The sequence below is a fragment of the Aquarana catesbeiana genome, linkage group LG01 (assembly GCF_042186555.1).
Source record: "Aquarana catesbeiana isolate 2022-GZ linkage group LG01, ASM4218655v1, whole genome shotgun sequence".
NCBI classification, from domain to species: domain Eukaryota; kingdom Metazoa; phylum Chordata; class Amphibia; order Anura; family Ranidae; genus Aquarana; species Aquarana catesbeiana.
In genome coordinates, this window is record NC_133324.1 from 318,678,116 (window position 1) to 318,702,790 (window position 24,675).

At 40.7% G+C, this 24,675-nt stretch overlaps 1 protein-coding gene across 4 annotated transcripts in view; it reads left to right on the top strand.

The window, feature by feature from the left end:
- Positions 1-24,675, top strand: part of SSH1 (slingshot protein phosphatase 1) — a 160,094-nt gene that overhangs the window by 134,342 nt on the left and 1,077 nt on the right. For all 4 annotated transcript variants that reach the window (XM_073630053.1, XM_073630059.1, XM_073630066.1 and 1 more), the window contains 2 exons: positions 1,443-1,947; positions 15,816-24,675. The exon at positions 15,816-24,675 is cut by the window's right edge and continues 1,077 nt beyond it. In XM_073630053.1, the coding sequence (XP_073486154.1) occupies positions 1,443-1,947; positions 15,816-16,940 (1,630 nt within the window). In that variant the 3' untranslated portion in view covers positions 16,941-24,675. The remainder of the gene's footprint in view (positions 1-1,442; positions 1,948-15,815) is intronic.

Genomic DNA, 24,675 nt, shown 5'->3' on the forward strand with positions numbered 1-24,675 from the left:
ACAAAAATATCTTTCTCTTGCTTATCCCTTTCATGACTAAGCCTATTTTTGAAATTTGGTGTTTACAAGTTAAAATCCGTATTTTTTGCTAGAAAATTACTTAGAACCCCCAAACATTATATATATTTTTTTAGCAGAGAATCTAGAGAATAAAATGGCGATTGTTGCAATATTTTTTATCACACGGTATTTGTGCAGCGGTGTTTTAAACGCAAATTTTTGGAAAAGTGACACTTTCATGAATTTTAAAAAATCCAAACAGTAAAGTTACCCCAATTTTTTTGTATAATGTGAAAGATGATGTTACGCCAAGTAAATAGATACCAAACATGTCACCCTTTATAATTGCACGCACTCGTGGGATGGCGACGAACTACGGTACCTATGAATTTCCATAGGCGATGCTTTAAAAATTTTTTACGATTACCAGGTTTGAGCTACAGAGGAGGTCTAGGGCTAGAATTATTGCTCTCGCTCTGACGATCGCGGCGATACCTCACATGTGTGGTTTGAACACCGTTTACATATGCGGGCGCGACTTCCGTATGCGTTTTCTTCGCTGCGCGAGCTCGCGGGGACAGGGGCACTTTAAAAAATTTTTTTTTTTTTTTTTATTTATTTTATTTATTTTTGTACTTTATAAATTGTGTTTAAAATTTTTTTTTTTTTTTTTTTTTACTTGCTGTCACAAGCAATGTAAACATCCCTTGTGACAGTAATAGGTGGTGACAGGTACTCTTTATGGAGGGATGGGGGGTCCAAAAGACCCCCCATCCCTCCTTTACACTTCAAAGTATTCAGATCGCCGAAAACGGCGATTCTGAATACTGTGTACTTTTTTTAATTCGGCGCCATTGGCAGCCGAGTAAACGGGAAGTGACGTCATGACGTCGCTTCCGCGTTTACAACAAGAAGGCTGGAACGAAGCCGCTCGCAGCTTCGTTCCAGCCCGCCCCCAGCCGCCGAAGGCAGCCGAACGGACACCGGGCCTCCTGATCGCACGGGAGGCCCGGTAACAGAGGCGGGAGGCGGGGGGATGTCCCCTCCCGCTCCTCCGGTATAACAGCCGAGCGGCTTTTAGCCGCATCGGTTGTTATACACGGGTAGCCGATCGCCCGCTGTAAACAACGGTACCGGGATGATGCCTGCAGCTGCGGGCATCATCCCGGTATAACCCCGGAAAGCCGAGTAAGCATATCTGCGTACGGTCGGCGGGAAGGGGTTATACTGTTCATTAAGCAGGTGGGCTGGGAGCCATCTGAAACGCTTCCTGTGTTTGTATCTTGACAAAAAATATGTACATTTATCACCCGTACTTTGGGTTTTATGTGCTTTTTATCACTGTTGGGCTGACAGTGTACCTTTCTAGATGCCAGACCTGTTGACCAGTGATTACAATCGGTAACCTTTTTTTAAAATGTATTTTATTTTATATTTTTTAGTAAACAGCGACACAACAAATTGTGGAGGCAACAGGTGGAGCAAGAAATTCCTGCGGGTGATTTAGAGGTTCTCTTTCCATCAAAGTTTCAGCCCAACAACCTGGAGTCTGAGCAAGAATACAGAATAAATGATGACGTGAATCCAATTTTGTCTGAAAAAATATGTTTTAGGCACCTTACTCATGAACCAATGGAGTCCCCAAATGTGGTGCTTGAAGTAGATGAGCTAGAAAAAGATGCTCTTTTAGGAGATGCCTCTTTTCCAAAGCCATACTGCACAATTAATGCCAAAGATGAAAGTGATTTAGATTTCAGGACATGGGAAGTGAAAAAGTTGACTTTTGAAGGCACCTTTGCTTCCCCAAATTTTGAAGATGAACAGAAATCAACAGAATATGTCAGTAAGAAACGGGTTGCTTCCTCAGAGTGCAACGAAGAGGAGCTGCGAGTGAACAAGGATTTTTATAATTGCAGCAGCAAGCGAAGTTGCCCAAAAGACAGTGAGGTAGGTACACCTTTTTAATGAACTATCATATTCTGTAACATTTAACCATTGTAGAAACCAGTCAATTGGGTTTATCTCTGGTTTAAAGGGATGTGTTCAAACTGTTTTCCACAATATGAGTTCAAATTACTTGAGTTGGCCGGATGACACTGGAGGGACCAGACTCTCTTAAAGTGGAAGTAAACCCTCCTATCGTTTTCAGCCAAGGAAGCTGCCATCTTGGCCTCTGTTTGTTCAACTGCCATGATGCTGCACATGTGATCAGTTATGACACCAGTCATTGGATGGTTTGACAGTTACATTCCCATTACTGTTAAATAAATGTGTGAACTTCGGCTTTAATTAAGCCTCTGTACACAATTTTGCAAATGAGAATTTAAAGGATAACATTAGTTTTGAATAGAGGGGAGATGAATTAGAACACCTGTCATGTTTTTATCTCTGTCTGTGTCCCCATTAAGGAGATTCACCCTCTATTTGTCCTGTTTACCATTATAATTGAAGGTGAAAGTAAAAGAAAATCTAAAATGTTGGGTTTCCCCCAGAAAAGTAAAAGGGGGGGAATAGTCCAATAGGAACACTCGCTTTGGTTACCTGGGGGTCCCCAAGAGATTCCCTCAATTTGAAGGAATTTCTTCTCACTTCCTGTTTGTCCATGGAACAGGATGTTAAGGTAAATCTCCCAAATGGGACAAAGATGGCAAAAATACACCTTACAGGGGTGTTAACCCTCTCTTACTCTATCCAAAATGAACAAAAAAGTCTTGCCTATAGTTCTACTTGAAAGTCAGACTAAAAAGTATTTTAAAAAGGGTTAGAACTGCATTTTTTTCACATATAAGAATTTATATTCAGATACAAAGCAGCAGACTTTTTTGTTTTTTTTTTTCTTCTAACTACTCAAAACGAAAGAAATCTGAAAGCAGTTTAGTTATGGTGGAGTACGTCTTTACTCAGGAATCTACTCCCTGTAACATTTCCCCTTTGGTTTAGTTTAAGTCCAGCAAAATTTTCCCAGGGGTCCTTTGTCATATTTTAATAAACTTAAAGGGCCGTTTTGCCAGCACTTCCCATTTCAAGTTTATTTGGTTTTTGAAACCACAAGTTTGCCTGCTCAGCACAAGGCAGGGATGCGGAGGGTTCCCTACACACTGGACACGCCACCTACGTCACTTCCAACGCCCGATTCCACCACCAGATGGCATAGCTGCACCTACCACCACCTGAATGAATCTTAAGTTGATGTCCTTCAATGTGAGAGGCCTGAACAGTCCCTACAAAAGGAGAGCCCTTTGGAAAATAGCCACGGAAGCGAACTGCGACATACTGTGTGCACAGGAGACTCACTTTTCTAGCAATAAGCCACCGAAATGCACACATCCCAAATTTCAGCAAGTATTTACAGCTAACTACGCCACTAAGAAGAATGGAATCCTAACAGCTGTCAGGGATAGGTTAACCTTCTCTCTCCTGCAGGTACATGCTGACCCCCGTGGTCGCTTTATCATTCTGGTTGCTGAAATAGACCATGTCACCTATACCCTGGTAAATCTGTATGCACCTAATGTGAGAACACTAAAATTTATTCGTAAAATATTCACAATGGCAAAAAAAATGCAGAAAGGCAGTTTACTTATCTGTGGCGATTTTAATATGGTTATGAATGCAGATTGGGACACGTCTTCTGTGGCTCTTTGGCAGAGGCCCTCATTGGGATCCCGTTGCAGAAGGTCCAGGCTGCTGACATCCACAACATCACTTGGTCTGATCACGCTCCTGTGACAATAGAGGTTGTGGATGACAGCAAGACCTCCCAAAAACTGCTGTGGCGCAATAACACGTTTCTTCTATCGCATCCCAAAATCAGGGATGAAATAGCAGAAAAAATTTACAGAGTTTCTCAAATTTAATGACAATGCTGAATGCTCCCCAATCACAATATCGTGTGCTCATAAGGCTTTCGCTAGGGGTGTCCTCATTCAGACTGCCTCCAGAGAGGAAAAAGAAAATGAAACGTATTTCACAACTCAATGACACTATAGCAGATCTTGAACTGAAACACAAAAATCCCATCACCAAAACCAATGAGGTCCTTTCCCGTCTTACATCTTGCCGGGAGGAACTGAGACAGGAGCTTAGAGCAGATTATGAAACATATTTTAAGAAGTTAAAACTTACCTATTACTCCCAGAGTAACCGCTCGGGGAAGTTATTAGCTGCCCAACTCAAGGAAAAACAGGCACGCTCGAACATCACTCACATTAAGCACCACCTCAACAACACTGTATTTCAAAACCCTAAGGATATAGCCAATGTATTTAAAGAATACTACGAATCCCTGTACAACCTAAACACTGACTCCGCAACGCACCAGCACACATATGCGGAGATAGACAAATTCCTTAAGTGTCCCATCAGTGGACACAGAGTCACTCCAAAAACGAAACACCCCTATTACCCACCAAGAAGTTGAAGCGGTAATCACATCTCTACCCATGCATAAATCCCCTGGTGCAGATGGATTTTCCGCTGAATACTACAAAGCACTCAACCAAACTCTCACCCATGAACTAATGAAAGTTTTCAACATAGCAGCCTCTTCAGGCAGCTTCCCTAGAGAGATGCTACAAGCTGTTATAGTCACTATTCCATAACATAACATATAACATAAAGCTGGCAAGGACACATCAAACCCCCAGAACTTTAGGCCCATATCCCTCTTAAATTCAGACCTCAAAATTTATGCTAAGATCCTAGTGAACAGATTAAAAGACATCACCCCCTCCCTTATAGGATTGGATCAGGTCGGATTTGTCAAAAGTAGACAAGCGCCTGATGGGACCAGACGGATGTTGAACCTCCTGCAACTTGCTGAAACCAAAAAAGTACCTAGCATGTTCCTGGCATTAGATGCGGAAAAGGCCTTCGACAGGGTCCATTGGGGTTACCTGTCTAGGACCTTGCACAAGTTCGGCATCTCGGGCCTGATCCACTCCGCCATTATGTCTTTGTATATGAACCCCACAGCACAAATCTATACCTCTACTTTACTCTCAGAACCCTTCAGGCTAACGGCACCCGGCAGGGATGCCCACTGTCTCCAATAATCTTTTCTTTGATTATAGAGCCACTAGCGGAATATGTAAGAAGTGATACTGCGATAGAGGGCATCACAGCGGGACACGAATCCCATAAAATAGGACTCTTCGCTGACGACATTATTTTAACCTTAACTAACCCACTTTCATCTTTACCCGCTCTTAATTCCCTATTAAACAGGTTCGGACAGGTTTCCTACTACAAGGTCAACACTAGCAAATGCTTTGCATTGACCATCAATATAACTGATGAAACAAGGCCCAAATTAAAGGAAATTTTTCCCTGCAACTGGGACCCGCCCTCAATTACGTACCTAGGTATGCAGCTGTCCTCCTCTACCAAAATCTATTCATGCAATTTCCCTCCATTCTTGCTTAAAGTAGAAGCAGAACTAAATCAAATAAGTAAACTACCACACACGTGGCTGGGGAGGATAGCTGCATACCAAATGCAGGTATTGGCCAAACTTCTATATGTTTTTAGAACCGTGCCCATCCCTATTCCCCAACAATTTTTCACACACATAGAAAAACTACTTAAAAAATTCATTTGGGGTGGTAGAAAACCGAGAATCCGCTCTAGCACAGCTTTACAAACCTAAATACCTGGGTGGAGTTGGTCTCCCCAATGCTCAACTATATTACAAAGCAGCGCTATTGGACCAGATGCGCTTCTGGTTTTCCTGTCAAACGGACAATAGATGGTCAGATATTGAACGCACAGTAACCCCTGGTCACGATCTACCAGCATTGGCTATAGCCGCTAATCTTCATCACAAATCCACCATCCCCCCATACCCAGCCATACAAGCTACTATTGCAGCATGGTCCTCTTTAGTGAACTCTAAGTTCACTGACGTTCCAACCCGCACACTAAACATACCATTAGCATATGAGTATCTCATAGCGAACTTCTCAGCCCAAACATGGAAGAAACAGGGAGTACATTTTTTGTCAGATGAAATGGATAATATGAGTGAACTCGATAGATACAAAAGGTTCCAATTAAACCACTACTCAAGCTCCAATCCAACCCACTCGATAATACTCCCACAGATATTATGGGAATTTCTGCTCAATAAATCCCTGACTAACCGTAAAGGCATCTCCTTGTTCTACACATTCGCTACCCCTACCTATTTGCAAACTAAATTATCTAATATGAATAAGTGGGAGCGGGACCTACAAAGGGAATACCCTCTGCACCAATGGCACATAGCTATAAAATATAATCGCAAATCCTCCTCTTGCATAGACCATTGGGATAATGCACAAAAACTTCTACACAGATGGTACCTCACACCCTCTCGCCTGAACAAGATGAAATATTCCATATCAGCACTATGCTGGAGAGACTGTTTATCCACAGGTAACCTTCTCCATATATTTTGGAGTTGTAAGATCATCCAACCTTTTTGGAAGGCTGTCCAATCCCTCATCTTCACTGTTAAAAATATCCACCTCACTCTTGATCCTGCACTCACACTGCTGAGCCTGGGCATTGATTCCTTCCCCCCTCTGTTGAGGAAAGTAGTAATCCATATCCTATTTGCAGCCCGTATCTCAATTGCAAAACAATGGAGGTCACAAGCACCCCCTAGAATAGAAGAAGTTATCTCTAGAGTAAACACCCAATACACAATGGAAAGAGCTCTTCCCTATACAAAAGGGGGATCTCCGGCCTTCCATAAACATTGGGAGGTTTGGAGATCCTCTAAATACGCCTCTTCACATTCATGAAATGTATTTACTGATACCTTGAAGCACAATTGATGCCTTTTGGCGCGGTGGTATGCTAATAGTAGCTTTCAATCTGCATATGTTAGATACTTTCCAGTGAGCTTCTGTTAGGGGTGTGTTGGGTGTGTGGGGATAACTCTGTACTCTGTACCAATGACAACAATATATCTCTGTTCGTGATTTATATTCCTGAATTGATAGTACTTGCTACTTACACTTTAACTTCCTATGGATCCTTCATAAGATCCATGGCAAGCTACTATGCGTGTACTCAGCAAAAAGTCTGGTCACAGTGTGAACCCATAAGGGGTGACAGGCTGTACCTCCTGTAGAGGTCGAACCTATATTCAATTGGGTAGCTTGAACACCTAAGGAATATCTATTGTTACTTATGTAGTAAGTGCTGCATGTGTTTATTCACCTTGTATAACCTCAAAAATGTTTACATTGAATGTATTGTACTGTACATTGTGAAATTCAATAAAAGTCTATTGTTAAAAAAAAAAAAAAATGAAAAAAGAAAAAAAATGAAAGGGACAGTGTAAAAATAAAATAAAAAGCAAAATTAATAATTAAAAAAAAAATTAAAGCACCCTTGTCCCCCGTACACGTGTGCAAAGGTGAACGCAAGCGTCGGTCTCGTGTCATATGTGAACAGCAATTGCACCATGCATGTGAGGTATCACTGCGAACGTCCGATTGAGGGCAGTAATTCTAGCAGTAGACCTCCTCTGTAAATCTAAAGAGGTAACCTTTAAAGGCTTTTAAAAATCTACATAGTTTGTCACCGCTGCTTGGGTGTGCATAATTTGCATGTCGTGGTATGGTATGGTATCTATGTACTTGGCATAAGATCATCTTTTATATTTCACCAAACATTTGGGCAATATAGTGTGTTTTTGTGCATTTAAGATTCAAAAAAGTTTTTTTCCCAAAAAATTGCGTTTGAAAAATCACTGCGCAAATACTTTGTAAAAAAAATAAATAAATTGCAACACCCACCATTTTAATCTGTGGGGCCTCTGCTTTAAAAAAAGATATATAATGTTTGGGGGTTCAAAGTAATTTTCTAGCCAACAAAATATAATTTTTCATTTAAACAAAAAGTGTCAGAAAGGACTTGGTGGTTAGAAGAGTGGGTGATGTGTGGCATAAGCTTCTAATGTTGGTAAAATGCCAGAACAGTTCAAAACCACCACAAATGACCCCTTTTTGGAAAGTAGATACCCCAAGCTATTTGCTAAGAGGCATGGTGAGTATTTTGCCACTCATTTGTTTTGGAAAATGTTTTGTTTTTTTTTTTTCCCCCCTTTTTCAATTTTCAAAACTTTGTGACAAAGAGCGAGCTCTGCAAAATACTCAACATGCCTCTCAGGAAATAGCTTGGGTTGTCTACTTTCCAAAATGGGTTCATTTGAGGGGGGTTGTGCTATCTTGGCATTTCATGGCCTCCAAAACTGTGATAGTGAGGAGTGAAATTAAAAATGTACGCCCTTAGAAATCCTGAGGGTGGTGGTTGGTTTTCGGGGTCCTGTACACAGCTAGACTCCCAAAAAGTCTCACATATGTGGTATCCCTGTACTCAGGAGAAGCAGCAGAATGTATTTTGGGGTGTAATTCCACATATACCCATGACATGTGTGAGCAATATATCATTTAAAAAACGTTGTCATATTCCCGAAACTTGTGGCAAAATATAAAATATTCCATGGACTCAACATGCCTCTCGGCAAATATCTTGGGGTGTCTACTTTCCAAAATGGGATCATTTGAGGGGTTTTGTACTGCCCTGCCATTTTAGCACCTCAAGAAATGAGATAGGCAGTCATAAACTAAAAGCTGCGTAAATTCCAGTAAATGTACCCTAGTTTGTAGACGATATAACTTTTGCTCAAACCAATAAATATACGCTTATTGAAATTTTTTTTTTACCCAAGACATGTGGCTGAATACATTTTGGCCTAAATGTATGACTAAATAAAATTTGAGTTTATTGTATTTTTTTTCTAACAAAAAGTAGAAAATATCTTTTATTTTTTTACTATCTTTCTTCATGTATATCGTAAAAAATAAAAATCCCAGAGGTGATCAAATACCACAAAAAGAAAGCTCTATTTGTGGGGGAAAAAAAGGACACAAATTTCATTTAAGTACAGCATTGCATGACCGCGCAATTACCAGTTAATCACTTGCCGACCAGCTCAAGCACATTTACATCAGAAAGTTGGCTTGTTCCCACGAATCGACTTAGGGGTACGTCGGCTCCTTTAAGAGCCATAGCAGGTGCGTGCACTCTCTGCATGGAGGAGGACCCGATGCGCGTGGCCGGTGGGCACGAGAGCCAGAACGGACCTCTGTGTGCGGAGGGTGCATGCACCTGCTATGGCTGTTAAAGGAGCCGACGTACCCATAAGTCGATTCGCAGGAACGCGACAACTTGCCACAAATTCCCGTTCTGACAGGGGAGGAGAGACAGATCTGCTGTTCCTAGTACTTAGGAACAGTGATATGTCTCCTCCTCCAGTCAGTCCCATCCCACCACAGTTAGAAACACTCACGAGGGAACACGTTTAACCCCTTTGATCGTCCCCTAGTGTTAACCCCTTCCTTGCCAGTGACCTTTATACAGTTAATCAGTGGCTATTTTTAGCTCTGATCACTGTATAAATGTCAATGGTCCCAAAAAAGTGTCAAAAGTGTCTATGTCCGCCGAAATGTCAGTCCCGCTAAAAATCGCTGATCGCAACCATTACTTAAAAAAAAAAAAAAAATAATAATAATAAAAATGCTATTAATCTATCCCCTATTTTTTTTTTTAATTATTATTTACCAAAAATATGTATAAGAATATATATCGGCCTTTTTTTCAAAATTGTCAGTCTTTTTTTGTTTATAGCGCAAAAAATAAAAACTGCAGAGGTGATCAAATACCACCAAAAGAAAGCTCTATTTGTGGGGGAAAAAAAGGACATAAATTTTATTTGGGTACAGCTTTGCATGACCGTGCAGTTGTCAGTTAAAGCGCAGTGCCGTATCGCAAAAAATGGCCTGGTCATTAAGGGGGGAAATCTTCCAGGGCTGAAGTGGTTAAAGCAGTGCAGTGCCAAATTATAAAAAGTGCTCTGGTCATTAAAGGGGCCCGAGACCTAAGCATTCACTTGATCGCTCAGCTATAGGTCATATCAGAGCAGAGTACTGTCAGTCACCACTCTTTGCTCTGCCCCTCCAGTGCTCACTGGAATACCTTGTTGCAGCTGGGAGGATCCCGACCAATATGGTCAGGATTCTTCCAGAGTCTGGAGCAGCTCTGTGACATCAGCCACTGTCTGCTGATTCTGGGTCACATGATAGCACAAGTAAGTGCACTCCTATTACCCACAAGGCAAGTAGGGCCCTTTGGCCCTATGTCTGGTTATATGGATATTGTGATTTGGCTTTGTGTCTGTATGAGCATGCATTTAAGAAACATCTGCTTAGTTCATTGCATAAAAGTACACACCTATTCTGAAAAATAAAGTGCCTCTTTATTCATTGTAGGGGTTTCTTGGTAGTTACCTTCTTGTAGTTTAGAGGCTCAAACTTCACCTTTGTAGTTCCATTGTAGACCCTTGAATTAATGACCATCTGCCTTTTTGGGATTACTGCACTGCATATTTTTCCCCAGATTTGTTGGATTTTCTGCACCCTTTAATCTTTCATTATTACTATGGTTGTACCATACCCTTGGGAACCCTTTCACATTGAATGCCACATTGGACATCCTCCTGGAGAACACTTTTTTATTTTTTTCAATTGCTGATGATTGTACCCTTTGATGTTTTACACATCTACAACCCTCCTGAGGGTTTTCATAGTCTGTAGGATAGACAGGGATTTATGCTTACTGCCCCTTTACTTTGTAAGCACTTGACTATTCGGTGGCCTCCAGTTGTTCTTGGTCCTGCTTATGGCACTGCCCCTTATGTCCACCCTAGTGCCCGTTTTCCTATGGTTTGCACTCACTGTGGACCCATATGGGTCACTCATATGGGATTGTTAAAGAATAGTTTATTTAACTATTGCTTGATTCTGGCCAGTGTGAAAATGTATTCTTTCCCCCATCCTAGCAGTTCACCCCTGGAAAACTTTGAGGACTCCCCTGTATTTAACAGGGTTATCTATTCCTGACATGTTACTGTTGGGTGTCTGTCTTGATCACATGATTTATAATTCCTGGATTCAAGATATTGGCCTTCAGATCTCAGCATCTAATGTGCCCCACTTTGAGGGTTCTACACATTAGTGTACCTTCATTCCTCCTAAATGCTAAAATATCATGTACTTACCTGGAGAATTAGCAGCCAGAATACTTCATTACCCTGCTGCAATATTTCCCTAAACAAGATGCTATGAGTTTTAGAGGCCCTTGTGGGACCTGGCTACTAGAAGATGGGTCGTTTTCTGCAACTAAACTGCAATCTTCTAATGAAGTTTCATCACATGCCCTCCTCTTCCTATTTTCTGTCAAACTAATATTCCTAGTGTTTTCTATTAGGTTTTCTACAGCTACTTCCTCTACAGAGGATTCTACCCATTACTGGGCTAAGTGTTTTTTCTTTTTTTTTTCTTTTAATGAATTTTACAGTCGTATTTTCGAAAGTGGTAAGGCAGGTTTACTTCTCAATTTACCTTCAAGTTTGATTCAGTAGGTCTTTCCTTTACTTAAACCCCTTCCCACTGGCCACCTCCTGGCCCTTTGGGGGCTGACTGAAAATCCCTAGGATGTTGCTAAGGACGTTGCTAAGAGATGCCTTAGCTGTTATTGTTCAACTTTACCATCACAGGTCCAAGCTCTCAAACGCTGAGTTTAGAACTACTGCATTAGGGGAGAAAAAGCACATGTGAGTGGGTTTGAATCAGAGAGCTCACTCCTGTGAAGGTGAACAGGAACAGCTAGGTGTTTTCCAGTCATTCTTAATGAGGTACGTAAAATGGCTTCCACCTATAGCAAGGGAATTATTTAGCTTTGGTAAAAGCTGCACAGATGTCCCTTATCTGCATAGGCAGTTTTTGGAAAAGGTGAGCTAACCCTTTAAGTCCTGACTTCCATGTAAGTCTTTTGTGTTTTAGTTTTATATGTTTATTCCTTACCTGCCACTTTTTTTTTTTTTTTTTTACTTTTTTTTTATACAGGTGTGGTGGTTCACTCCACAATCTTTTTTCAAAGTTATCTGGGTTACTACTACTTTTATTTTCCCTAGTTTAGGGTTTCTTTTCACTCTTTCACTTTAAAATTACTTCTGAGAGGATACTCATATTAATGGATTTCTCCTTATTTGATTACTTGTCTAGCAGGTAACATTATGTTTATTATGAACCTCCCTTTCCATAAAATAACGTTTTAAGGGTTCTTCGTTTGACTCCGGCTGTAGTCTGGTTGGACTTTTTTTTTTTTTCTCTAAATATACCTTCTTTATCATAACTTCCTTGGGTAAAGTCAGGGGTTATTCATTTTAGGCTTCGGCCTTTACCCTAGTTCACATTCCTGTATTGTAAAACACCTTAACTGTGGGTCCAAGTTTCATTTCTTCAATTGGTTGCTCTTTACATTGCTTTTAAAGTCCTGTCATTGTTCAGTTAGCATTTTTCCCTTACTGGCAATTACTTATCCTAGTTTGGAGCTGCAGGGTAATCTTTGGTTTATCCCTTTTTCAGGTGTTTATCCCCTCAGATACTCCTTGAAGTTAAATTTTCACTTCTATGGGATTGCTGTTGCCCACCCCTCAGTTGGACTGCTTTTGGACATCCCACATGTCTAAAGAATCTATTATGTTTTTTTTTTTTTACTTATCGTAAAATCTTTTTGTGGGACACCAGTCCCGGCCCTCTGCGCCATTAGGCCTTATATACTGCTTGCTTAGGTGTGTTGGTTGGAGGTTGGGTTATACAGGGGTTGGTTTAAGGGTCATCACATATGTTACAATCTGTAAAATCTCCTTTAGATAAACCAACAATTATGTAGTGAAAGAGCCTGCCTGATTGGATGCAAATTAATTTGATAGTTTAGGTAGGTCCTCATTCTGTTTTGTTTTGGTAGATGTAAGGTTAGATTATAACCTGTATGGTGAGCATAATGTTTTCCTGTTAGCCAGTGCCCCCACCTCCTGAAGGCAGCAGTATAACTCTCATGTCTAAGAATTTACTACATTCTGTGACCCTCACGAAAAAGATTTTACAGTAAATAAAATCTTATTTTCTTAATTGCCAGGATAGTATAGATGATTCCCATTTTCCATTCTTCTGGCATACATCTATTGTTCATGTATATACCTTCATAAAGTCAGTTCTGCCTGCTTGAACCATTTTGAGCCTACACCATCTTTTTACGATGATTCATTCTTTTTACAATGTTTGATGGCCATAGTTAATTCGTCATATGGTGGCATTTTCAGTTCTATTTCTGAACTGTAAAATAGGCCTCCTTTTATTCTGTTCTCTGATTTATGTGTGCGTTTTAATAGACAAGTATTCAGCATTCTCTTGTTTTTTTTTCTTCGTCCCAAATTAAGCTTCTATTTTTATCTTGCAGTCTCTTTCTTTGTTAAAAAAAAAAATGGATAGATTTTCAGTTCCTTGTTCTTTTATTCTCTGGATCTTTGCCTGTTTCTTTTTCACTCTTCCTCCTGCATATTTTATTATTAATTGTTTTTTTCAGGAAATGAATCTATTTTAGGCTCGTTTCACACTGCTACGCAGCAAGAACCCGTTTGAATCCAGTGCAGTTCCCACATTGCATAAAACTTGCAGGCAGTTCACTCTGCCCTATGCAAACCGCTACGAGTGACAATACAAAGTTAATGACACCCCCAGATCAGTTCACACATCCCAGTGCGAACTGTCAATTCGGACAGGAATCGGATTGCATGGGTGTGAAAGCCCATGCGATCCGATTCTGGTGTGAACCCAGCCTTAGTGTTGCCTTTCCTCAGTTCTCATCACTGCAAAATGTTTTTGTGTTGTAGAATTTTTATAACCAATAGGTATTTTAGCACATTCTGTTATTGCTATTTAACTTCTGCTATCTAACTTCTGTTTTTTTGTTTAAGTATAAGTGAACCCTTACCTTTTGTAAAACAAACCCATTCAGTTTAAAATAGAAATGAAAGGCAAAACATTTGTGAATATATATATAAAAACTTATAAGCCCCTTTTTTTTCCTCTCTTTTTTAAAAAGTGATCACATGACCTCTGCTCTCAGCAATATTAGGGGCTTGGAGAGGTGGGGGGGGGGGGTGGAGAAACGGCAGCACGGTGATCTTCCCAGTAAATGGCTGGTTGTGCGGGGGGGGGGGGGGGGGGATGTTGGGGTGATATCTTTAATTATCAATGTTTGTTGTTTGTATTGTTTTACCATTTTGCTTTGTTAATTTGTCTTTTACTTCTATCTGTATTGAACTTCTTAACAACAGATAAACTTCTTAATCTGTTCTGAAAGGTATCCTCTACTCTCATATTTTGGACACCCATTTAATCTATTATTTGGTTTCTGTCAATAATAATTATAATTTAAGTGGTTTTGTGACATGCGATCAAGTAAAAACTGCTTTATGTAAATATTTTAGCATTCGTAATACCTTGGATTTATAACATACAACTTTGGTGTTTTGTATTTTAAACTCCCACCTTGTGCTGTTTATTTGAAAATATATGTCCAGCAACTGGATACTGGTGAAATCTTCACTGCAGAGATGCCAATACTCTTCCTGGCTTCGAACTTCCACTGCTGTAATTACATATAGTGACTTATAGTTTTAGGTCTCCTGGCTGAAGTCAAAAGAAAAGGCTCTCAATGGGAAATCCGCACCCCCTCCTCCCTCCACCAATGAGAACATTTCTTTCATTGCTTTCATTGCTTTCACTGCATGTAACGCTATCCTTGGATGGATGAGAGAATTCTGTCATACATCCAGCTCTCCTCTATTTTGAGATTGTGTGATATGCAGTGAAAGCAATGAAAGAACTATTCTCAGAGGAGGGGGCGGGTACCTATTGAGACCCTTTTCTATTGAATTCAGCCAGAAGACCTGAAGCTTTAACCATTGCAGCACCTCCGGGAAGCTTAGCAGCAGGAAGAGGACTGGGCATCTCTGCAGGAATTTCTAGGAATCCAGCTGCCTGCAGGACATACTTGATTACAGCAAAATTGGGCCACTAAAGCTGTAGGGCTAATTATCTGTGTCCTATATTCTGTGAGGCCTTTAAATGGAATGTATAACCTAATAATTATATATGCACACATTTTATTGAATATATATTTGGAATAAATGAAGAACTTTTACATATGTCAACATTTTAAAGTCACATGAAAAGTTACTTTAAAGGAGAAGTTTAGCCAAAGCAATTTTGGCTATACTTCTCCTGTGATCTGTTTTCAGCCGACAGCGGGCTAAAGTCTGCTGTTGGTTGACTTCAATCAGCCAGTCCAGGCTCTGAAAAGATCCCTACCATATGGTTGGGATGCACCCAGAACCCTGGATCGGCGCCTGAGCCAGCTCCTCCAGCCCCCTTCACAGCGCAGCGCTCCAGTGAGTACTGGAGGGGCGGAGCAGAGAGCTGGAGACTGACAGTCACTACTCTCTGCTGAGAGTGGAAGGGGAGAACTGAGCAATTAGTGGTGTTTGATCACTCGGTTCTCACTGCAGAGTCGGAGGGGGACAGATGCAGCATTGTAACACCTAGGTGAGTATCATTTTATTTTTTTAATCTATACTCCTCTTTTAAAGTGAACGTTGCAGTGTAAGAGGCTAGTTGTAATTGTGACTTTTTTTTTTTTTTCATATTTAGCTATTGATATCCATTATACATCAAGCTGCTAATATCCAGAACCTGAATTCGTTCAGGGAATGAAGGTGGCATGTCCCCTCTCTAAAATACTTTGAGGAGCATATCTTTTACTTTATATTTTATGCTCCTTTTGTGTCACTGTAACCTGTTTTTACTGCTTCTGTACAGCTTCTAATCAGCATTCTAATTCATCTCTTTATACTGTAGGAGGATGCCATTTTTGGAATCCTAAGCAAAGTTAAACCTCGATATCCTTCGTGTACAGACTGTATGTACCCGTCAGCCGCCATGACATCTGATGCATGTGAAGAACCTCAGCAGCTGGAGTCTACGGAAACCCCAACCGTGTGCAGTCAGCCAGCACTTCTGCAGCATATGACTTCAATAGTATTAAACAGGATGCATGGACGCACATTTTCTAAAGGAACGCAGATAGAAACAGACTCGCAAGACTTTCTTGCATCTCCTTCAAAAACTGCTAAGAGCTTTAACAATTCAGTTGAATTAAAGGATGTGTTTGGTCATGTAGGTTCTTTTGAAAACCTTGATTCTAAAAGGGATTCCAAATATGCTAAGGATTTTAAGTATATATTTTTTAGCAGAGAATTGGAAAAACCTGCCATGCATAGCTATTTAATGCAGCACCAGGAATCCATTATTCAGCTACAAAAAGCTGGGTTGGTCAGAAAACATACCAAAGAACTGGAACGGCTGAGGAGTGAAAGCTCTGCTGTGATTAAAGAATGTCCCCTAGACAAAACAGATTCCAGTGACTATAAAGAAAGTGAGGGACAATCAGAGTCTGGTAAGCCTAATAAAAAGCAAATAGATAGTTTTGAAAAACTAGAAGTGGCTGATGTATCGGAGGGTTTTTTTTTAAAAACTTCTACTCCTAGCTTTTGTAAAATGGATTTATTGAGTAGTTTTACAAAAGACTTTCTAAAGACCATTTGCTATACACCAACGTCCTCTTCTATTAGTTCCAATCTCACCCGGAGTTCAAGCAGTGACAGCATTCACAGCGTACGTGGCAAACCAGGACTTGTCAAACAGAGGACTCAAGAGATTGAAATGAGGATGCGCTTGGCAGGTCTTACTCTTTCTTCCCCTCTGAAGAGATCTCACTCTCTTGCCAAACTAGGAAGTTTAAATTTTTCATGTGATGACCTGTCGTGTGATGCAGATATTTTCCCAAAGATCGACTATAAGAGCACCAGTTTTAGAGACCACAGTGTCTGCACAGAAACACCATCATCCTCAGGAACAACAGAAACTATATCCGTTCGAACGGAATCCACTAACTCATCCATGACTGAGACCGATAAAAGATGATGTTTTTTTTTTTCTTTTAATGTTTACTTTCTATAGCCATTGTTACTTTTATTGTACTTCTGAACAAAAGGTGAGGCACAGGTCTGCGGAACACCAGTTACTGTACATGTGGCTTTTAAGCACATGGCAATTTTCACTGCTAACTGTACAAAAAAGATAAATATCACTGAGAAATATTTACTTTTTTGTTTCCTAATTTTGTATTATGTTTTCTATTTTATAGTTACTGCCAAGAAATGGTACAATTTTTGTATTTAATTTTGGATTGAGATCCACAAAAACGTGTGAAGAAACACAAGGGCTATATGTATATTTGAAGATACGAGCACTTCACATTTACTGTACCCTCCTTCTACTTCTGTGGCTCTAGTGTGATATTTTACAATGACACTCCAATATGCAGAACTCTAAACTTGATGACAGAATCCTGTGGTTCCACATTCATTTGGTAAAGACCTTGTTATAAATATGTGTATTCAACAGAAATACATTACTGATTATTATCTAAATATCTGTATGGTATATAAAGTTACATGAAACATTATTCAATGTGGAGACCTTGACTTTGACTTGTTCACACAAACACCTTGAACCCCCCCCCCCTTTTTTTTCTTGTTTAATTAGCACTCTGATGCTTTAACTATTCATATATTTTGCTTAAATGTATGTCTGGGTGCAAATACAACAAAACACCTGTTGATCTTGCAAACAAATTCCATTAAGCTCCTAACTTCTTGTTTGAGCTGACAGCTGTCTCTCTGTTAGAGTGATATTCCAAGCATGCTCTCACCTGCTCAACGACAGAAAACGCCCTTTTGTCATGGAGATGAGAAGTGGGGGAGGTGTTCTGTAGTCCAGCAAAAGAGAACTGGGAAGAGCTGACAAATTTGCTTGCTGCAGCAGAAACACTGGGGTTGATTTACTAAAGTGTCAAAATGAATATAAAACACCGCGCTAACTAATAAAGCTAATAAGAACTGATTTAGTAAATTTGATTTGTTGATTTACTAAAGGAAAGTAGACTGTGCAAAGTGCAGTTGTTCCAGAGCTTGGTAAATGAGCAGAAGCTCTGCTGACTTCCATCATCCAATCATATACAAGCAAAAATGCTGTTTTTTTGTTTTTTTTTTTTGTTTTTTTTTCCTTGCACATGATTATGGTATTCTTTGCAAAGTGAAACTTTTCTTCATTTGCTTTGTAGCAACTGCTCTTGCAGAGTGCAACTGCACTTTGCAAAGTGCACAACAAGAAGTTGGGAGCTCACTTGAATTCTGAAAGATCAGCAGGTATTTTGTTCTTTTTTCTGTACTTTAAGCATTTTTTAATGGAAATGTGGTGTGTTAACTTTAGGCTTGAGAGATTCATGTCCAGACATTCCTGAGCTGTTCTCCTGCATTGATAATATTCGCAGACACTGCCTGAGCTGAGTGAATGCTTGGGCTCCCCTCTTTAGTGAGCACCACTCTAGCCTCACAGCAATTAATGTCTTCTTTCTGTACAATCCAACCCAGAAGCTCATTCCTATTGCTCACTCAAGCTCTGTGCTCACTTCACAAGTGGCAGCCATATCAATCTTTGCCATGTCTTAAAGTAGTTGTTGTAAGGCTCCGTTCAAACATAGGCATTTTGATTCTGCCAGCAATTGCAAAACGCGCGGTTAAAATGTCAAATCGCACATCAGCGTGTTCAGGTACCATTAATTTCAATGGCACCTAAAAAATGCAACTCTGCAGCAATTGACATGTGTCCCCCAAAAAAGTTCCAGAACTTTTTTTTGCAGCGCGACAATGGTGGCAGAATCAAACTGCATTTTTAAGGTGCCATTGAAATTGACACCTGAACATGCTGATGTGCTATTTGAAATTTTAACAGCGTTTTGAAATTGCAGGCAGAATCATGGCGGCGCCACGTGAATCCGCTCGCGATTCAAAATGCCTGAATGAGTGAATGGAACTTAAAGGAAAGGATTTTTTTTCTTAAAATTACAAACATGTTATACTTACCTACTATGTACAATGGTTTTACACAGAGCAGCCTTGTCCTCTTTTTAGGTCCTCTTGTCGGCGGTCCAGGCTCCACAATCACAATCATCTGCTGGTCCTCCATTCATAAATCACGTTTCATTCAGAAAAGAGCTGATATGGCTTCTGTGAAAGGAGAAGGTGCGTGGAAAGGGGGGCATAGTCGGGTACTCTTGAGTGCCCTTCACAGCTCCCTCTTTTCTATTAGCCCCTGCTGCACTTGACGTTTGGGGGGTAGTTAGAGGATGAAGATTTCAAGGAAAGCAGGAGCCAGCAAGTACAAAGGACTCATTGGATTAATAGTAACTAATGTCCCTTGTGCTGATTTTTGTTTTTTGTTTTTTTTTTTTACTTAACTTGGGCTTTAAGATTTCTGTGGAAGAGTATACATTTTATCTTGCTTACTGATTAGCTGTGGAAGCAGCAAGACATAGTGCTTCAAACCTGTGAATTTTCTAACTAAAAATCTGCAGGTAAATAGGAAGCCAGTAAGTTAACACACCAAATCTCTAACAATCATTTTTTTAAAAATAGAAAATATTGATTATGCAGGCTACAGTTATGGCACCTTAGTACACCCTAGTATACTTGCGTAGAAAGATAATTTTTTATATTTTTAAAACATCCATGCTTCATATACAAGTATCTGGCCACTTTCTTTTTCTAACCTGAACTGGCAGCATTAAATTGGATTGGCTAATATAGACAGCATGACACTATGAGGCTAAATTCAGTTTGCATACAAGTATTATACAACTCTAATTCCAAAAAATGTGGGATGCTGTTTAAATCTACGGGTTTACTCCTGCTTTAAAGTGGTTGTAAACCCTTACAGACCACTTTTTGCTACAGGTAAGACTATAATAATGCTTACCTGTAGCTACCCCGGATATCTCCTAAACCTGCACGGTTTAGGAGATATCCCCTGTATTTGCATGTGCCAATGTCATCGGCACATACGCACTGAAGCAATGGCAGTATGTGCCGTTGCTTCAGTTAGACTGTGCCATTACCGGCGACTCCCGTACGAGGGAGTGATGTCATCGCGGCTCCGGCCAATCACAGCACCGGAGCCCACGATACCCGAAAGTAACTCCGGGAGCGATGTCGCTGGCCGGAGGGGTGAACGAGGACCGCTGCGGAGGCTTCGATCTAAGGTAAGTAATACATAATGAGCTAGTATGCTATGCATACTAGCTCATTATGTTTTTGACTTGCAGGTTTCAGGTTCTTGTTTTTCTTCAGAATGGGTTTACAATGCCTGTAAAGCGCTTTACCACTTTGATAGTTTCAAAAATTTACGGTCCTGGCCTGCCAGGAATGCTGTCACATTTGTTGCGCTCTCAACCAAACTTTCAAACCATCCAATGGCTGATGTCATAACTGATCACATGTGCAGCACCATGGCAGTTGAAGATTAAGGCCATTTTCACACTGAGGCGCTTTAGCACTAAAAATAGCGACTGTAAAGCGCCTCTCCTGTTAGTCCAGTGTGAAAGCCCGAGTGCTTTCACACTGGAGCAGTGCGCTTGCGGGACGTTAAAAAAAAGTCCTGCAAGCAGCATGTTTGGTGCGGTTTAGGAGTGGTGTATACACCACTCCTAAAATGCCCTGCCCATTGAAATCAATGGGCAGCGCTGCCGAAGCACCTGCAAAGCATTTGCGGGCGCTATCAACCCCTTCGGTCGCTAGCGGGAGTTAAAAGCGCCCCACTAGTGGCCGAAAAGCGCCGCTAAAACGACGGTAAAGCGCCGTTAAAACTAGCAGCGCCGACGCTCTCACCGCCCCAGTGTGAAAGTGCCCTAAACGGTGGCCAGGATGGCAGCTTTCTTGGCTGAAAACAATAGGAGGTTTTAATTCCATTCTACATAAAAACAGAATGCAATGATTTGAAAATCTCAAACCCATCTTTTATTCACAATCGAAAGCATATCAAATGTTTAAATTGTGAAAATTTACCATTTTAAGAAAAAAAATAAGGTTATTTTGAAATTGATGGCAGCAACACGTCTCATACAGGTTGGGACTCGGCAACACAAAGCTGACAAAGTGGTACTGACAAGGAATAGATGAAAGAACATTTGATATGTTTTCTATTTTCTATTTTTTTATATATAGGGCATAAAATAAGGGTTTATGAGATTTGCAAATCATTGTATTCTGTTTTTATGTAGATTTTACACAGCTTGTCATCTTCTTTGGATTTGGGCATGTACAGTTTTTAATTGGAGGCTTGTACCGACCAGTGCTAAAATAGACATTTAGGGTAAAGTAAAAAGAATATTGCCTGTCTTGGTTTATTGCAGCAAACAACCTGTAAAGCTTTCTTTTGTGTCCCCTTTTTTGGTATTTTGGTAGGAAGGCAGACAAATGTAATTGTTATAGAAATAAGCAGTTAATCTTGTACTGTGCTTTGAACACACATTCTAAGGACCAGAGAAATGGGCATTGAGGGCCTTCGTAGCTATTTCTTAGAAAAAAAAGAAAAGAAAAAAAAAATGGGACACGCACCACTGTACTCTTCATCTAAATTGTTTTATTATTTAAGTTGACCTTTATATCTGCTTTAGATTGTTCTGTGACAGAAGAGCTGCTTTACTTCTATTTGTGTAGACTACTTTAAACAGTATTACCTATATGAATAGCTGCGATAGCTGTGTATCCAGGTTTAGGCTATATCATTCCGAAGAATATAGCAGCCGTTTTTGGATTTGTTTGATGTAAGTGGAAGTATTATCTGAGCTATGCAATCCCCTAGTTTATATTCCTTATGTCTTTGTCTTTTAGCATATCTTAGCATATTTGTTTTGTTGTAAGAGAGAATAGAGTTTAAAGTGGTTGTGAACCCTCTTGTATACCCAGTGAAGTGAACAGCCTCAGGTGATGCACAGTGATGAAACAAATGCTCCTACATAGGTTTTACTTGTTTTATCTGCAGTCTTTTCTTCCTTACACCCTTTTTTAAAGGAGAAGTCCAGCCTGAGATCATTCAGCTGGGCTTCCCCTATGGGTCACAGGAGTGCAATTCGTTTTGCACTACTGTTTCCCGTTTTCAGCAGAGAGCGGTCTGAAGTCTGCTCTCTGCTGACGTCACACAGATCAGTCCAGGCACCGCGTCATCCCAACTCTGGAAGTCTGGATCCGCCAGGTGCCCGGACTGATGGCTGCTCCCTGCCCCTCTGCAGCTCAGTGTTGCAGTGAGCGTGGAGGAGTAGAGCAGGAGAGTTATTGATTAAAAGTCAGCAGCTCTCTGCTCGGGGAGCTGTGAGAACCGAGCCATCGCCGGTGTTCGCCGGGAGAAAGATGCTGCATCCACCTAGGTAAGTATAATGGGGGAAAAAACCTAAAACCCATACTTCTCCTGTAAAAGGGCAGAATTGGGTTAAAATCCTTCTCCATCCGTTAGTTTAATAGAGGAGGGGATGGAGAGCTGCAGTTACACTGTGTGGGAGCTGATTGGAGGAAAGGCACACACCCCCCTCCACACAGCAAACTGGACCGAAGGAAATATACAGAGCTGTGTTCTGAATAGAAACGGTCCCTGCTGACCCTCTCCCCTTCCCACAAATGTATCTCATCTGTTGAGAAAACTTGTCAGAAGTAACTCATGCTGATTAATAGAGGAACAAAACATCAGAGAGCACTTAGACCCCTTTCACACTGGGCAGTTTTCAGGCGCTTTAGCGCTGGAAATAGCCCCTGCTAAGCGCTTGAAAACCGCCTCCCATTCATTCAAGTGTGACTTTTTACACTGAGGCGGTGCGCTTGCAAGACGTTCCAAAAAGTCCTACAAGCAGCATCTTTGGGGCAGTTTGGGAGCGCTGTATTTAGCGCTCCCAAAACGCCCTGCCCGTTGGAATGAATGGGGCAGTGCTTCTGAAGTAACTGAAAAGCGTTTCGGAAGCGCTGTAACACGGGAGTTTTTAACCCCTTCTTTGGGGTTAAAAGCGCCCTGATAGCGACCGAAAAGCGCCGCTAAAACAAGCTGCGCTTTAGGGCTGCTGCGGCCCCAGTGAGAAAGGGGTCTTAGAGCTTTGGAGAGATATATACTACAGATATGTGCTTTGTTCAGATTTCATGACTGAGGTTTACAACCACTTTAATGCCAGGATTATGCAAATGCACCACAAAAGTGCCCAAATAAAAATTGTATCTATTACAACAGGCTGGAGGTCTGCAGGTTACTTGGGATACACAGCTCAAATCTGCTCCTTCACCTCGATTTTTCTCTCATTTTCACCATCCACTCTAACAGCATAGATTGAGCAAATCACTACTACTGGTTAATGTATTCAGACAGCAGTGGCACTTCTGGCTGTCTGAATACAGTGAAACTGCCAAACTGTGACTGCATCTATTAAAACGTGCAGTTGCTGTCTGGCCAATAATTTTCTACTTGGCTCAGATGATTTTTCATTTGACTGTTGTTCAGCAGGGTGATGCTTGCAGACCCAGCCGCAGCTTGAATTTTAGCAGATTCAGAAGGAATGGGATGAGATTCTAGCTGTCTATGGCCAGCTTAAATGCATTACTAGAATTAAAATCTTATTTTTTGGCCAAAATTCTGTGACTGACTCTAGCAGGCATTAGATGTATAAATATCTTGTGGGTTGAGGTATAACTAAAGGAAAAAACTATCATTGAAAGTGAACGTAAAAAAAAATCACAAATTTTGGGTTGCCGCTCAGAAAAGTAAGAGGGGAAATAATTCAATGGGAATACTAGTTCTGATGACCTGGGGTCCCCAAGAGATTCCCTCAATTTGCAGGTATTTTCTCACTTCCTGTTAGGATATGGGACAGGAAGTGAAGGTAAATCTCCTCAATGGGACACAGATGGCAAAAAAAACCTGACCCTCCCAAACTCTATCCACAATGAAAAAAAAATGTTTTGCCAATAGTTCTACTTTAGGTGTATTACACTGTGTGTAAATGCAGTTCAGTATTAAAGAACAGTTCCACCCAACATTGAAAATTCAATGTTGACAGGAACTTTGTGACCACTTCTGGTTTGCTTTTTAGTGCCTCAATGGGTTTTGTGGTGCATCTACCTGCCAGATTTGATTCCATAACGACAGTTCTCCATCTCCTTTTTGAAGAATAGAAATCACAGGACTCCCCCGACTTTATTTGCATAAGAGCAGTGGGTCCAGGAAGCTTTTTTGAAACGTTTGGCAAACTTTTGCAAAGTACTTTAAGCAGCTTTGTTGAAACCTCAAATGCCTGTTCACACCAGCAAGCCACATTGAACGCATGGTTGGAGGGTGCTGATGCTTGGATCCTAGCATGTTGCACTGTTTACTTTTGTTTTCTTCATAGATCGAGTTGCGATGAGCTGGTCTAGGTCGCAACCTGCAGCGCTAAAAAAAAAAGTACTGCATGCAGTACTTTTTTAGTGCACACCACAGAAACTCAGTGGTGTGAATAGACACCATAGAAAGGAATGGAAATAGCTGCTATATACCCCCACTACATCTGGTGTGAACGAGACCTTAACAAATTCTCAAGTCCCAATTTAAGAATGTTAATGGTAGGTGCTGACTGTCAATTTAAAATGGTTATAAACCCTTCATACACCCACTGAAATGACTAGCCTCTGGTGATACAAAAATCCTCCTACATATGTTGTACCTGTTTATCTTGTGCCCTGCCTTCTCTACAGTTATGCAAATTCCAGAATTTACACAGCATTTCTGAGCTTCAGATTGCAGGGGG